General features: G+C 37.2%; 1 protein-coding gene across 1 annotated transcript; it reads left to right on the top strand.

The window, feature by feature from the left end:
- The first annotated feature begins 1,559 nt into the window (after positions 1-1,559).
- Positions 1,560-3,572, top strand: LOC145682876 (uncharacterized). Its single transcript, XM_081754241.1, has one exon. It carries the CDS (start codon positions 1,560-1,562, stop codon positions 3,570-3,572), a length of 2,013 nt encoding a protein of 670 aa, XP_081610367.1.
- Positions 3,573-15,939: the final 12,367 nt, after the last annotated feature.

Below are 15,939 nucleotides of genomic sequence, written 5' to 3'. Positions count from 1 at the left end.
GTCGCCAAGCTAGGTTGACTGGGGCATCGTTAGGTCTTTTTGATCCCCGCTCACCCTCGATGGACACCGAGAACCACAACTTAGTGGTCATAAGGCACAAAAAAATTCCTTCTTCCTTGAAACTAAAAACCTCCAGATTGGAAGAGAAGGGGAGAAACCCAAAAAACTCTTTATTCAAAAATAAGTGGAAACATAATTTCAACGCTGAATCTAATAAAAGAAAAAGAAAAAAAAGCCACACAAAAATAACTCAAAACAATGGATATGCAGAAACAAAGGAACAAGAACCACGCGGGCAACAGAACAAAAGCGCGCTCGCAAACGCACAAGCGAAACGTGATTGGCCAGACAGGCCACACAGAGAAAGACATAAATATGGGGAATACGGCCCAAACCAGTCATTTCCCGAGAAGACTGCGAAGAACTACCATCGCAAGAGAGCCCCGGCTGAAGAGACGACAAGTCGAAATAGTGTGGAGCCCTACTATCCTGGGGCAAGGCAGACTATAGCAGTCAGAGCACCGAAGAGAAAACACAAACTGTACTTTTTAGTACAAAAAACACACGCAATTGTACCAAGCAAAAAGCCCGCATCACCCGTACTTCTTAGTACGAACCCCCCTAATAGTGCAGTGATAGTGCAGTGTAGAACCTAAAATAGAAGAAACAACAACCATGGCAGAGCAATCAGACATCCTAATGGTGGACGATCTGAACATGGACCTGCCGGAGTGGAATGACACTCTGGAAGATATCCAGCTGGAGGGAGAGAACCAAGAACGTACGGCGAGAGAAGAGAGGAGCAGCACTCCAGGACCCAGCAGACGACCGGATCCCCCACAAGCAGTGGGGAACCAACCCGGAACCCCTCGGCCCAACTACAGGTTGAGCGGGGAAAGGGAAGATTGCTTTAAAATGCTTCGCAAGCTTGTATATAAAAGACATCTTGCGCAGCACTACGAGGCCGAACACAAAAAGGGGATCCAACTTGGCAAGCCCCTGATAAGGCTTCACAAACCAGACTTGAATTTGGTTGAATACGACAAAGTTCCAACCAAATTCGAAGAGAACATCAAGAGCATTTTAAAACAAGCAGAAAATGAAATAAACCAACAAGTAATAGAACACTACAAACAACTGGGACCAAAATTAGAAGAAGAATGGGAGTTTGCCCTGGAAGAATGCAAATCCCGTTTCGGGCCACAGGAAACAAAAGAGGTTGTCCAGAGAGCAAAAAAAGTGGCTCTGGATTTCCTCAAGAGAAAATTACAACCTCAAAAAAACGAAGAAGCAAACGAACAACACAAGAGGACCAAGACCACACAAGGTGGAAGACAGAACACCCCACAAAGGAAACCAAGGAGGGACTCAATAGAAGAACTAATGGAGTTCTTAAAGAACTTCCAAAAGTAGAAAAACAAGACACCACAAAAAAACAAAGGTCCTTTTTAGGACCACCAAAACTTCAGAAAAGAGTTAAATTGAACGTACCAACCCTAAATGACAACCACCGGTCCTTTTTAGGACCACCAAAACCTCTAGAAAGAGACAAACGTAATATGCCAGACACAAACCAAAACCAAGGGTCCTTCTCAGGGCCAGGAAAACCCCAAAAAAGAGCCAAACCAAAAGTACCAAACCCCAACACATCTGTGAAACCCACAGGAAAACCCAAAAGCCAAAAGAACAAAAAGACCAGACCCAGAAACAAATACTTGAAAAAGAAAGAATCACTCATACATAACCTCTCAAATAAAACTCTTAACCCAAACCAACTGGAAGTTCTAGAAAAAGGACTATCCTTCTGCCCAACATATAAAACAAACCCACTGGTCCTGAGACAAGACCTGAAAAAATTCACACAAAAACTAAACAGACTCTACCAAATATCAATAAGAAAAGAAAGAACCAAAACAGAACTCAAACAACAAACCCCGTTGTTAAAAAAGAAAGAGAACAAAGACCCAGACCTGACCATACACTGCATACAGGAGCACATTGGTCAGCTACAAGAAAGAATCCTCAAACTCCTTCAAAACAGAAACAAATCAAACCTACCAAAACGACACAGACACGCATTATACCAACTTAAATCAAAAAAAGATATAATTATAAAACCCACCGACAAATCAGGAGGACTAGTAATAATGAACACAGAAGACTATGAAAAAGAAGCACTCCTACAATTGGAGGACAAAACCACATTCAGAGAAATAAAACAACCACAAGAAACAATCATCAAAATGATAGAAACCAAGATAACCTTTTTTGAGAACCTGTTAATCAAAACAGGAGCACTAAAACACTTCCATACGGGAAGATTGATAAACAGAGAGTCAAAACTTCCTAGTTTTTACCTACTACCGAAAATTCATAAACAACCTAGACCAGAAACGAATCTCCCCCCAGGGAGACCAATAGTATCAGCCTGCAACAGCCCCACCAGAAACCTAGACAAATATTTAACACATTTTCTTATGAAACTCCTACCAACACTGCCGGAATGGCTAAAAGACACCACAGACTTCCTCCAAAGAATCAGAAAAATAAAGAAAACGAATCCCAAGAACCTCTTATACACCACAGATATAAAAAACCTATACCCAAGCATAGAAAGCAAAAGAGGCATAGAACTTGTGTCACACTATTACACCACAAGATATGACTGGCTAAAAAAAGAATGTGAGGGGGAAACCCTGGAACCACCAGCCCCTGCTCTAGTAAAGAGAGGACTGGAAATTCTGATGTACAACAACTACATCAGATTTGGTGACAAAATATTTCTCCAACGCAAAGGCACAGCCACGGGAGCCTCGGTGTCGGTGGCCTATGCGAACATCTATGTTCACATGGAGCTAACACAGACAGAAACGGGCCCCATAAAACCAACACAAGAATTCAGATTCGTAGACGATATCATGGGAATTTTCCCAGGCACCAAACAACAACTAGAAACATATATTGAAAACCTACAAAAAAACAAAGGAGGACTTGAATTCACCATGGAAACAGACCAAACTCGAATAAACTTCCTAGACGTAACAATAGTGAAGAGGCCATGCGGCCGCCTAGAAACAGACATCTACTACAAACCCACAAACAAACAAGAATTCCTGAGAGAAAACTCAGCACACCCCATGGCACTAAAAAACTCACTAATAACAAGCCAAGGACTGAGGCTAACAAGAATCATAGAAAACAAACAAAAACTGAAAAACAGACTAAAACTACTAGGCAGAACCTTCATAACAAGAGGCTACAAAAAAGCATTTGTCGAAACCGAAATAGAGAACCTACAAGCAAAACAAAAAAATGAAAAGAAAAAACAGAGGATTGACAGACTAATATTCCCACTACTGTACCACCCAAACTATGAGAAAAAACTGAAAACAATCATCAAAGATTTCTGGGAGAAAGTTAAAAAGGAATACAAAACTGAAGACTGGTGGCAAAGAATGCCCCAAGGAACCCCAATGATAGCATATAGAAGACCAAAAAACCTGAAACAGTACCTCACAAAAGCAACATATGACAAACCAATTAAGAAAAAGGAAACAAAAAGAAGCAAGTAACCACACCAGAAAAACAGGAAAAAGAACAAAAGGACAAACACACAGAAGACAGAGAACGCAGAATAAAAAAGAAAAAAATAAAACAAAACAAAATGAAAACTAAAAAGAAAAGAGAAGGCAAAAAGAAGGAAAACAAAAAAAAAAAAAAAGAAAAAACGAAAAAGAGAAAGCAAAGAAACAGAGAGTAGAAAAAGGAGAAACAAGAAAAGGAAAGAAGAAAGAACGAAAAAGAACCCCAGAAGACAAAAGAGACCAGAAAAACAGAAAACGTGATTACTAGAAAAACCATGGAAAGAAAAAAAGAAAAAAAGAGACCAAACAAAACCACACACCCTGGACCGAACAAAAACCCACGAATCGAGACAAAACACAAACCAACCAAAAGAAGACCCTAACACAAAGAGAGGGAAAACCAAAACCAAAGAAATAGGAATAAACACCACAGAAAAAGAAGAAAACAAAGCAAAGAGAAACGAACCGACTAAAATACAAACGAAAGAACAACAAAACCACAAAAAAGAAAGAAAAAAACAAGCTATAGAAAACTATAAATTGTGGTACCAACCTAAAGACAAAACGAAGAATAAAAAACACTAAAACAGAACAATAATAACAACTAAGAAACAAAAACAGAAACAACAACCCAAAAAGAAAAAAACGAAGAAAACTCAGGGGGAACAAAACCCTCCTAAAATTAGAACTTTATTCATGTACAACATACACAGACGCTGGAAAATGGAGAAACTAAGCTCCACAAACCAAGGAAAATGAAGCTAGGTGAACACTGAGGAACCGGGCTCGATGCTCCACCTGCACACTTGTATATACAGAGTACGGAAAGTCGCCAAGCTAGGTTGACTGGGGCATCGTTAGGTCTTTTTGATCCCCGCTCACCCTCGATGGACACCGAGAACCACAACTTAGTGGTCATAAGGCACAAAAAAATTCCTTCTTCCTTGAAACTAAAAACCTCCAGATTGGAAGAGAAGGGGAGAAACCCAAAAAACTCTTTATTCAAAAATAAGTGGAAACATAATTTCAACGCTGAATCTAATAAAAGAAAAAGAAAAAAAAGCCACACAAAAATAACTCAAAACAATGGATATGCAGAAACAAAGGAACAAGAACCACGCGGGCAACAGAACAAAAGCGCGCTCGCAAACGCACAAGCGAAACGTGATTGGCCAGACAGGCCACACAGAGAAAGACATAAATATGGGGAATACGGCCCAAACCAGTCATTTCCCGAGAAGACTGCGAAGAACTACCATCGCAAGAGAGCCCCGGCTGAAGAGACGACAAGTCGAAATAGTGTGGAGCCCTACTATCCTGGGGCAAGGCAGACTATAGCAGTCAGAGCACCGAAGAGAAAACACAAACTGTACTTTTTAGTACAAAAAACACACGCAATTGTACCAAGCAAAAAGCCCGCATCACCCGTACTTCTTAGTACGAACCCCCCTAATAGTGCAGTGATAGTGCAGTGTAGAACCTAAAATAGAAGAAACAACAACCATGGCAGAGCAATCAGACATCCTAATGGTGGACGATCTGAACATGGACCTGCCGGAGTGGAATGACACTCTGGAAGATATCCAGCTGGAGGGAGAGAACCAAGAACGTACGGCGAGAGAAGAGAGGAGCAGCACTCCAGGACCCAGCAGACGACCGGATCCCCCACAAGCAGTGGGGAACCAACCCGGAACCCCTCGGCCCAACTACAGGTTGAGCGGGGAAAGGGAAGATTGCTTTAAAATGCTTCGCAAGCTTGTATATAAAAGACATCTTGCGCAGCACTACGAGGCCGAACACAAAAAGGGGATCCAACTTGGCAAGCCCCTGATAAGGCTTCACAAACCAGACTTGAATTTGGTTGAATACGACAAAGTTCCAACCAAATTCGAAGAGAACATCAAGAGCATTTTAAAACAAGCAGAAAATGAAATAAACCAACAAGTAATAGAACACTACAAACAACTGGGACCAAAATTAGAAGAAGAATGGGAGTTTGCCCTGGAAGAATGCAAATCCCGTTTCGGGCCACAGGAAACAAAAGAGGTTGTCCAGAGAGCAAAAAAAGTGGCTCTGGATTTCCTCAAGAGAAAATTACAACCTCAAAAAAACGAAGAAGCAAACGAACAACACAAGAGGACCAAGACCACACAAGGTGGAAGACAGAACACCCCACAAAGGAAACCAAGGAGGGACTCAATAGAAGAACTAATGGAGTTCTTAAAGAACTTCCAAAAGTAGAAAAACAAGACACCACAAAAAAACAAAGGTCCTTTTTAGGACCACCAAAACTTCAGAAAAGAGTTAAATTGAACGTACCAACCCTAAATGACAACCACCGGTCCTTTTTAGGACCACCAAAACCTCTAGAAAGAGACAAACGTAATATGCCAGACACAAACCAAAACCAAGGGTCCTTCTCAGGGCCAGGAAAACCCCAAAAAAGAGCCAAACCAAAAGTACCAAACCCCAACACATCTGTGAAACCCACAGGAAAACCCAAAAGCCAAAAGAACAAAAAGACCAGACCCAGAAACAAATACTTGAAAAAGAAAGAATCACTCATACATAACCTCTCAAATAAAACTCTTAACCCAAACCAACTGGAAGTTCTAGAAAAAGGACTATCCTTCTGCCCAACATATAAAACAAACCCACTGGTCCTGAGACAAGACCTGAAAAAATTCACACAAAAACTAAACAGACTCTACCAAATATCAATAAGAAAAGAAAGAACCAAAACAGAACTCAAACAACAAACCCCGTTGTTAAAAAAGAAAGAGAACAAAGACCCAGACCTGACCATACACTGCATACAGGAGCACATTGGTCAGCTACAAGAAAGAATCCTCAAACTCCTTCAAAACAGAAACAAATCAAACCTACCAAAACGACACAGACACGCATTATACCAACTTAAATCAAAAAAAGATATAATTATAAAACCCACCGACAAATCAGGAGGACTAGTAATAATGAACACAGAAGACTATGAAAAAGAAGCACTCCTACAATTGGAGGACAAAACCACATTCAGAGAAATAAAACAACCACAAGAAACAATCATCAAAATGATAGAAACCAAGATAACCTTTTTTGAGAACCTGTTAATCAAAACAGGAGCACTAAAACACTTCCATACGGGAAGATTGATAAACAGAGAGTCAAAACTTCCTAGTTTTTACCTACTACCGAAAATTCATAAACAACCTAGACCAGAAACGAATCTCCCCCCAGGGAGACCAATAGTATCAGCCTGCAACAGCCCCACCAGAAACCTAGACAAATATTTAACACATTTTCTTATGAAACTCCTACCAACACTGCCGGAATGGCTAAAAGACACCACAGACTTCCTCCAAAGAATCAGAAAAATAAAGAAAACGAATCCCAAGAACCTCTTATACACCACAGATATAAAAAACCTATACCCAAGCATAGAAAGCAAAAGAGGCATAGAACTTGTGTCACACTATTACACCACAAGATATGACTGGCTAAAAAAAGAATGTGAGGGGGAAACCCTGGAACCACCAGCCCCTGCTCTAGTAAAGAGAGGACTGGAAATTCTGATGTACAACAACTACATCAGATTTGGTGACAAAATATTTCTCCAACGCAAAGGCACAGCCACGGGAGCCTCGGTGTCGGTGGCCTATGCGAACATCTATGTTCACATGGAGCTAACACAGACAGAAACGGGCCCCATAAAACCAACACAAGAATTCAGATTCGTAGACGATATCATGGGAATTTTCCCAGGCACCAAACAACAACTAGAAACATATATTGAAAACCTACAAAAAAACAAAGGAGGACTTGAATTCACCATGGAAACAGACCAAACTCGAATAAACTTCCTAGACGTAACAATAGTGAAGAGGCCATGCGGCCGCCTAGAAACAGACATCTACTACAAACCCACAAACAAACAAGAATTCCTGAGAGAAAACTCAGCACACCCCATGGCACTAAAAAACTCACTAATAACAAGCCAAGGACTGAGGCTAACAAGAATCATAGAAAACAAACAAAAACTGAAAAACAGACTAAAACTACTAGGCAGAACCTTCATAACAAGAGGCTACAAAAAAGCATTTGTCGAAACCGAAATAGAGAACCTACAAGCAAAACAAAAAAATGAAAAGAAAAAACAGAGGATTGACAGACTAATATTCCCACTACTGTACCACCCAAACTATGAGAAAAAACTGAAAACAATCATCAAAGATTTCTGGGAGAAAGTTAAAAAGGAATACAAAACTGAAGACTGGTGGCAAAGAATGCCCCAAGGAACCCCAATGATAGCATATAGAAGACCAAAAAACCTGAAACAGTACCTCACAAAAGCAACATATGACAAACCAATTAAGAAAAAGGAAACAAAAAGAAACAAGTAACCACACCAGAAAAACAGGAAAAAGAACAAAAGGACAAACACACAGAAGACAGAGAACGCAGAATAAAAAAGAAAAAAATAAAACAAAACAAAATGAAAACTAAAAAGAAAAGAGAAGGCAAAAAGAAGGAAAACAAAAAAAAAAAAAACGAAAAAGAGAAAGCAAAGAAACAGAGAGTAGAAAAAGGAGAAACAAGAAAAGGAAAGAAGAAAGAACGAAAAAGAACCCCAGAAGACAAAAGAGACCAGAAAAACAGAAAACGTGATTACTAGAAAAACCATGGAAAGAAAAAAAGAAAAAAAGAGACCAAACAAAACCACACACCCTGGACCGAACAAAAACCCACGAACCGAGACAAAACACAAACCAACCAAAAGAAGACCCTAACACAAAGAGAGGGAAAACCAAAACCAAAGAAATAGGAATAAACACCACAGAAAAAGAAGAAAACAAAGCAAAGAGAAACGAACCGACTAAAATACAAACGAAAGAACAACAAAACCACAAAAAAGAAAGAAAAAAACAAGCTATAGAAAACTATAAATTGTGGTACCAACCTAAAGACAAAACGAAGAATAAAAAACACTAAAACAGAACAATAATAACAACTAAGAAACAAAAACAGAAACAACAACCCAAAAAGAAAAAAACGAAGAAAACTCAGGGGGAACAAAACCCTCCTAAAATTAGAACTTTATTCATGTACAACATACACAGACGCTGGAAAATGGAGAAACTAAGCTCCACAAACCAAGGAAAATGAAGCTAGGTGAACACTGAGGAACCGGGCTCGATGCTCCACCTGCACACTTGTATATACAGAGTCGCAAGATCTATTTCTATACATTAAATTGCACGCGCTGGCTATGCTTATACTTTCTAGGAATGAGTTGACACCTGATATAACTTCAAATTCGTTGATAAATTTTATGCACGCATTGCGCAGCACGTTCACATCGTTTACACAGTATTTAATGTGCTGTTCTTTTAAAATGAAGCCCGTCTCTCCAAGTATTTCTTTTTCCTCATTATACCAACGCAAAAATGTCTTTTTGTTTCATTTTTAAGCCCCCCACATCGAAATACTCAATGCCGGGTAAAGCACCCCTATACTCCTAATTGAATAAATGAGGAAAATGGCCCTTCGAGACGGGCAAATCGAACGCGTCGCCTAATTTGGACAAAGGCATTGGTAAGAAATTTAGACTATCAATAAATTTTAAATATAAATATTCCACCGCTAAAATTTTGCACCCACGCATTATTGTTCGCGGTGTCCAATCTTTATCAATCATCACCGCGCGTAAAACAAAATGGCCGTCGTAACCCTTTGCGTTATGAGCTACAGCGACTATTTTGTTTATTTGATAACGCCTTTGTGCTAAATAATCTAAAAACTCGGCAATGCATTTGTGCCCATAAAATACACGTTCTCTAATGCAGCATACAAAACACCGTTCACTCGCACTGTTTCTACAACAATAGCACAACTGTTGGCTTACTAACAGGTTGGACTCATGCTCAAAAATACCAAAGGATACTTTATCCTGGCGGCACTCAATATCATAAAACACTAATAACCATTTCTGTGAAGTACGCGTTCAACACGACTGAATGTAACATAAATGCCCTGACGGCATCATATTATTACAACCTGTGCAGAATACTCCCCCACAGGCATGTGGATTCCGCCCTTTTTTCACCACGTATGCTTTACGACATTGAGGACACCCTTTCAGAATATCACACAATGAAGACTTACGGTTTTTGGGGCACTGAGACCCATAAAAGCATCTATTGCATTCCCGGCAATAGCATGCATTGCATTCTATTGCATTCTATAACGTCATCACTAGCTTAACAGCAGCATTTTCATGCGTTTACTATTGCGAAGAATGCCACAAAACATTTCAGACTAAAGAGAGCCATGTTTCACACCAGAGAGAGAACACTTTTTTGTAATGGTGCTTGGTGGTCTATTCTGGCATTTATTGCATAAAGCTTTACACTTCCCCACATGCCTCTCTTTAGTCTGGAATTTTTTGTGGCATTCTTCGCAATAGTAAACGCATGAAAATGCTGCTGTTAAGCTAGTGATGACGTTGTAATGATTGTTAATATATAGTAAATTAATTCGTTTACCATAACCGCGACCCTCAAAAAATATTTTTCGCCCGACAACACATCATACACCGTGATTTTATATTCCGATAAATATGCCTGAATTTTTTAAATTCCGGTATCCCTCCGCCATTCTCTAGGCTAACACCAGCCTTTCACTTAATTCGGATACCTTTTGAAACATATTTTTTGCGTATTGATGGCAATATCTTTCTCCTTCTTTTCTATCGTCTTTATGATCAATAAGACCTATAACAACCACGAGAGCTTGACCCATACAATAGTAGCCAGGGTTTTTAATGACCATAATACCTCTGTTATGTTTTATATATTCGTTTATATCAGAAAAAATTCTGTTTCACCCGTCCCATACCAATAGGTAGTTCGACGTGGTGAAAATAAAGAATGAAGCGATCTTTACATAGGAATGATGTATTTGATTGAATTACTTTTTCTAACGCACCCAACACATTTTCAGCAGTCATATTATTAGCAGTTCGAAAAGACAGATTGAATGGTTTATCTGGGTGATTTTGATTTATAAAAGTCAACCCTACACGATGATGAGGGAACACACCTCTCATGACATACTGTACCAAATCGCTAATGCCATTTTCTACCCATTCAAGGGGGTTTTCTCCCTCTGCGGGAGGAGTTAATTCAATTGTAAGTAAATTCCCATTATCTTTAAATTATCTATAATATTGCCGTGATTCAGATACTATACTAAATCTCTCCATTTTTTGTAAAAGCGTTAATATTTGTTGTTTTTTCTAACTATATAATACCAAGTAATTTTTTAGAATATTGTAAAATCGTTAATATTTACGTTTTTTACTATAATGGGGTCTCTTCCAACTATAGATTACCAGATAATATTGTATTATCGTTAATGCTTGCTGTTTTATCTTAATTGTGGTCTTCCAACGATAGAACGCCAATTAGTGTTTTTCTAATAACATATTATTCTTAACGATCAAAATCATTCATTGTAGAAATCCAAATAGTGTCTTCTGTAATAACGTTTAAGCTATATTGGATTTCAATGCTTATAGAATTTCTGACTATAACAAATAAAATGTCTTTTTCCTAATAATTAATTATTGTAATTTATTCGCAAAACTCCTCTCGGAGAAACAATATTATTGCTTAGAGTACTATAGTATATAAATCAGGTGTTCGTAACAAAAAGTGACTTTATTATTCTATCAACTAGGAAGTAGTATTATTAGCGATTTTTCCGCTGTTTGATGCTTTTACAGTAATTGGGGCTGTTCCCACTATAGAACACCAAAAAGTGGTTTTTCCAATAACGTATTCTTCGTAACGTTTTAGTGATATTTTCTAAACCTGTAAATAAAAATAAAGAATCAACATTGCAAAATCAAGTTTAACAAATACTTACCCTTAATTCACCCTCGATATTCACTCAATGTTCTCTCACTCTGCACACGATGTTGACTATTTACAAGCCGATTAATAACTGACCAAGAATTGCTTCGAACCTCAGCCCTCATATAGTTGCTCCCCTCTCATCTGATTGGGTAAAATAAAACTCTTTTTCATTGGAGAAAAATCTGAAAGTCAAGTACCTCATTGGCTAAAATAAAACTACTATTGGCTCTAAACAAAACGACTAAGATATGAGCTAAATAATTACTAAGTTCATTTGACTGGCCAAACCTCATAAAATGGCCCATACCTCGAAAACCGTAAAAATCTCCCAGTCACTTGTAAACAAAGCAACATATCCAGGTCTGTTATGCTCATAAAAAGGAATGAAATCAAGCCTGCTATATTTCGAAGTCTCTGCTATGTTAAAATAGGAGTTGGAAAATAAGTCACTGCTATGTTACATAGTCTTATGTAATTTCTGCTATTTGAATTAGGGGCTTTGCCATGTTCGTAGTCTTGGGTTGAAATTGCTATGTTGGATAATGTGCTCATAAAAGAAAACGAGTACACTCCTAAAATGCGGACGTAATAGAGCATGGGGGCCAAGTGGGCTTGCCCAGAGGATGTGGCCAGTGGGCGGGGACAAAGTGGACATGGTCAGGGGGCGTGGTCAGTGGGCATGACCATTGGCCGGGCTCAGCCAATCCGCGTGAATGGGCGGGGTAGTTGGCGGGGCCCGACGCCAGCCAATCAGCGTGAAGAGGCGTGGCCGGGGGCGGGACCAGCCAATCAGCGTGAAGGGGTTGGCAGTGGGCGGGGGTCACGTGACCTGCACCAGCCAAACAGTGTCAAGGTTTGCGCATGCGCAGTAGGAAAATAACAGCGCCATGTGACCCCACTCTACTAATGTGCTTCCATGTATATTATATAGAAAATTTGCAAAAATGATTATTTTTTTTTTTAAATTTATATACAAACGAGACTATGGAAAGGAAATCCATTCCCCAACTTAAACAAAACTGCAGAGAGAAAGGAATACATGGTTATTCAAAGCTTAGGAAAGCAGAACTAATAACCTTAATCAACGAGCACAAAAATAAGTCCCTAAGAACAACTACCACAAATTCACACCTACCAAATGAACAAGCTAAAACAACTGCAATAGATTCACAAGAACTAACTGAGCTTATAAAAAACATGGTTCAAAAATTAAATCCTGAACATATCGTAATTTACTTTCAAAATCCGCTTTGTAGAAATATAGTTATAGATGTAATTAATAGTCGAAAATTCGAAGAATGGAAGCAAATTTCAGAAATAAAGAACTTATTCAATGACTTTCTACATACTTTTAAAAACAAGGTACATTGGCTTTCAGTTACATCAAACCATAAACTATCACTTTCGTTTATTGAAAATCATGAAGAACACAACGATTGGGTTAGATTATCAAAAAGATAGACCTACTTAAACACGAAAACATCATTAACAAGTATGGTGATAAACTTTCCTGGGACAAATTGTGTGAACCAAAGTGTAGATCAAGATGTTACCATCATATAAAACCAGAATTCGTATTAAAAGATAAAGAACATACAAGACAACATATTCATTGAGTTTACTACACGTACGAATATGCTCGACAAAAGAGTGAAGATTTTCTTAATAAGTTTAAAGAAGAGATTGATTGGCTTGCGTTCAGTGAAAAAAATAACTGGAGAAAGTATACACAGAAACAAGCTATTAAGTTTGTACTCAATTTAGAGAATACTTACATTGGGATGTAATCTTTCATCACTCAAATTTGCTCAAACTTGCGTTCCTAAGAACCTTTAAAGATAAACTCCGATGGAATATTGTTTCTAAAAAGTGTTACATTTAAAGAAAAGAACAAACAACGTTCTTGAGCGAATTTAATTCTCTTATCGATTGGCAAGGTATAACACCACAACTAGATGAAACACATGTGAGAAAATACCAAAATAAAGTTTATTGGCCAAAAGTTAGTTTAGATGATAAGAGCGAAAAATTCATTCTCGAGTTTTAATGAAAAGGCTTAGATTTAAGCAAGTTAGTAGATACTTGTTGGAATAGGAGGTTCTCTGAAAACTCTAATAGCGATCAAAAACAAGATCAATATAGTTCAATTCTTAAGAGTAAATAAGCATGTTAGAGCATAACATAAGCATAAGCAATCCCCTTAGAAACAAGCTAATATTACTTTCATCAGGTTTACACTTAATACAAAACTCAGAAGAATGTCCAATATGCAAAGAAACAAAAACTCAATTGTGTAAAACAACATACGAACATGTGTTCTGTGTTGAGTGTATGCTTACCTTGTTATGAAATAATAACACTTGTCCCTTGTGTAGAGCGGTTATACATAACAACGACAACAACGGCGAAAACGATATTGAATATTCTGCAGAAGAACTTGATTTTGATAATCCAGTTTATTCTAGATATGCTGAAAGTCTTGATATTGATAGAACGTTATTTTATGAAGAAGAAAACTGGAATTAGGTTAGTGTAGATTAATGTTAAGCTTTTATGAATAATAATCATAAAAGTTATATTTAAAGTTTTCACATAGGATTAGATATTTATCGATCATAAAAACAATAAATTTCTTTAACCAAATCTTCTTCTGATAGGGATGTCCAAAACTCATTACCCTTACTTTTACGAATATCTAGTTCTTGCTGCATTAGGTTGAATAACTTAATACTGTTAAGATCTCTAAATTTTTATTATCTCATGATTCGGATATTTTTCTTCTGCTTCATTAAGAGGCCTATATAAGCTTCTCTTTTGGCATCTGATAGCATAATAAGAGAAAAGATCATTAAGTTTGTTCTTCTTGTATATGTTATTCTTGTATATCCTTTTGAATTATTGTCTGTATATTGTGCTGCAATTTATTTTAAGCCCTCGTTTTGAATTCTCAATCTCTCCATTGTTGTTCTATTTTCCCTACTCTTATTTGCAACTCTTTTTGGTCTTCTTGAATCTGTTTAAAGTCTTGTGTGAAGTAATCTTCGATTATATTGTAACACTTATCATAAAACTCATTCTAAATCCAAAAGGAGATACTCAATATTAATTCTTTTCTTACATATGTTCCTGATACTAATACATCTTGTTTATTTGTTCCTTTTGATTCAACTATCTAAAATGAGTTTTGGTGGTGCAGACCTGGCCCTCCTAATATATTGTTGTAATATCGTAGGAGATCTTTTGATTTATCTAACCTTGCCCAATGTTTAAATTCTTTTCCAACATTTTGACACAACTTAGTAGCATTGAAATATCATGTACTCTTATCTATAATCAATTTGAAATCACCAAAAATACCATACCAATAATTGTCTTTAATCTGTTCGTAACAAATATCGTTTAAACTAAGAGAACTATCCATAGTATTTATTGTTTAGAAAATATTTTTAACTTATTTTTCCTCGCTATCTGCAAGTTTTATTTCGTAAGTTGCTTTAATAAAGTTCCTAGAATTAGAAGGATAAAGTTTTTCATTACTGTGTTAGATGAGTTTTCAAAGTAGTCCGAATTCGGTTCACTTAGTTTGTTATTATATTATACTTGCCTTTTATGGAATAATAACCATAAAAATAACATTCAGATTTACACTTTAATATCACTTTTATCTATCCAACTATTATGTCAATCATCAAATCCTAACCATTTAACGTATACTTTGTTACCTTTCTTTCTTAACACCTTCTCCATCAAGTATTCATCTTTGTGTCTTGTCTTTAATAGTTCTGGCTCGTAGAATCTACCTTGTACATCTTCTTCTTCTAAATCTTTAATTCTATACGTAGATGGATTAGATGGAATAACTTCGCTAATAACAAGTACTTCTGTTGACCAATTAGGTGTATATCCTTTCTCAAATAATCCTTTTGAATTACTTGTACGAACATGATCGCCTAATTTGTATTTGGGTTTAACACTTATATTCTTTTCGATAAACTTTCTCCAATATTGTTCGTTCATTCTTCTTGTTAACTTCTATAGAGTTCAAACCAATTGTTCTTTGAATTTGATTATTATATTCGCTAATTAGTGTTGGTAATATCTCTATCCATCTATAATTTCCTTATGTTGTAAACTTCATTCACATGTTTTGCTTAATTGTTCTATTGAATCTTTCAACAACAGAAGCTTTCTTACCGCTATAGGTTGAGTTATGATTAATGTTATTTACCTCTATCAACTTCTTAAATTCCTTATTGTAAAATTCGTTGCCTTGATATTTTGTAAGTTATTAGGTTTTCTAATTGTTAATATTGGTTTAAACGCATCTGAAACATTTTTACCACAAATAATCGTTAACGGGAACAACAAAAGCATATTTCGAAAAAACATATATAATCGTTAGCAGATACTTATAGCCTTTTTGATTTGGAAACACCTTT

This window comes from Thermobia domestica, chromosome 4 (assembly GCF_964235325.1).
Source record: "Thermobia domestica chromosome 4, izTheDome1.hap1.1, whole genome shotgun sequence".
Lineage (NCBI taxonomy): Eukaryota > Metazoa > Arthropoda > Insecta > Zygentoma > Lepismatidae > Thermobia > Thermobia domestica.
This window is presented reverse-complemented; position numbering and strand designations above follow the sequence as displayed.

What these genes read in the sequence shown, in the direction of transcription:
- LOC145682876 (XM_081754241.1), top strand. Translation starts at nt 1,560, where the DNA reads ATGCCAGACACAAACCAAAACCAAGGGTCCTTCTCAGGGCCAGGAAAA.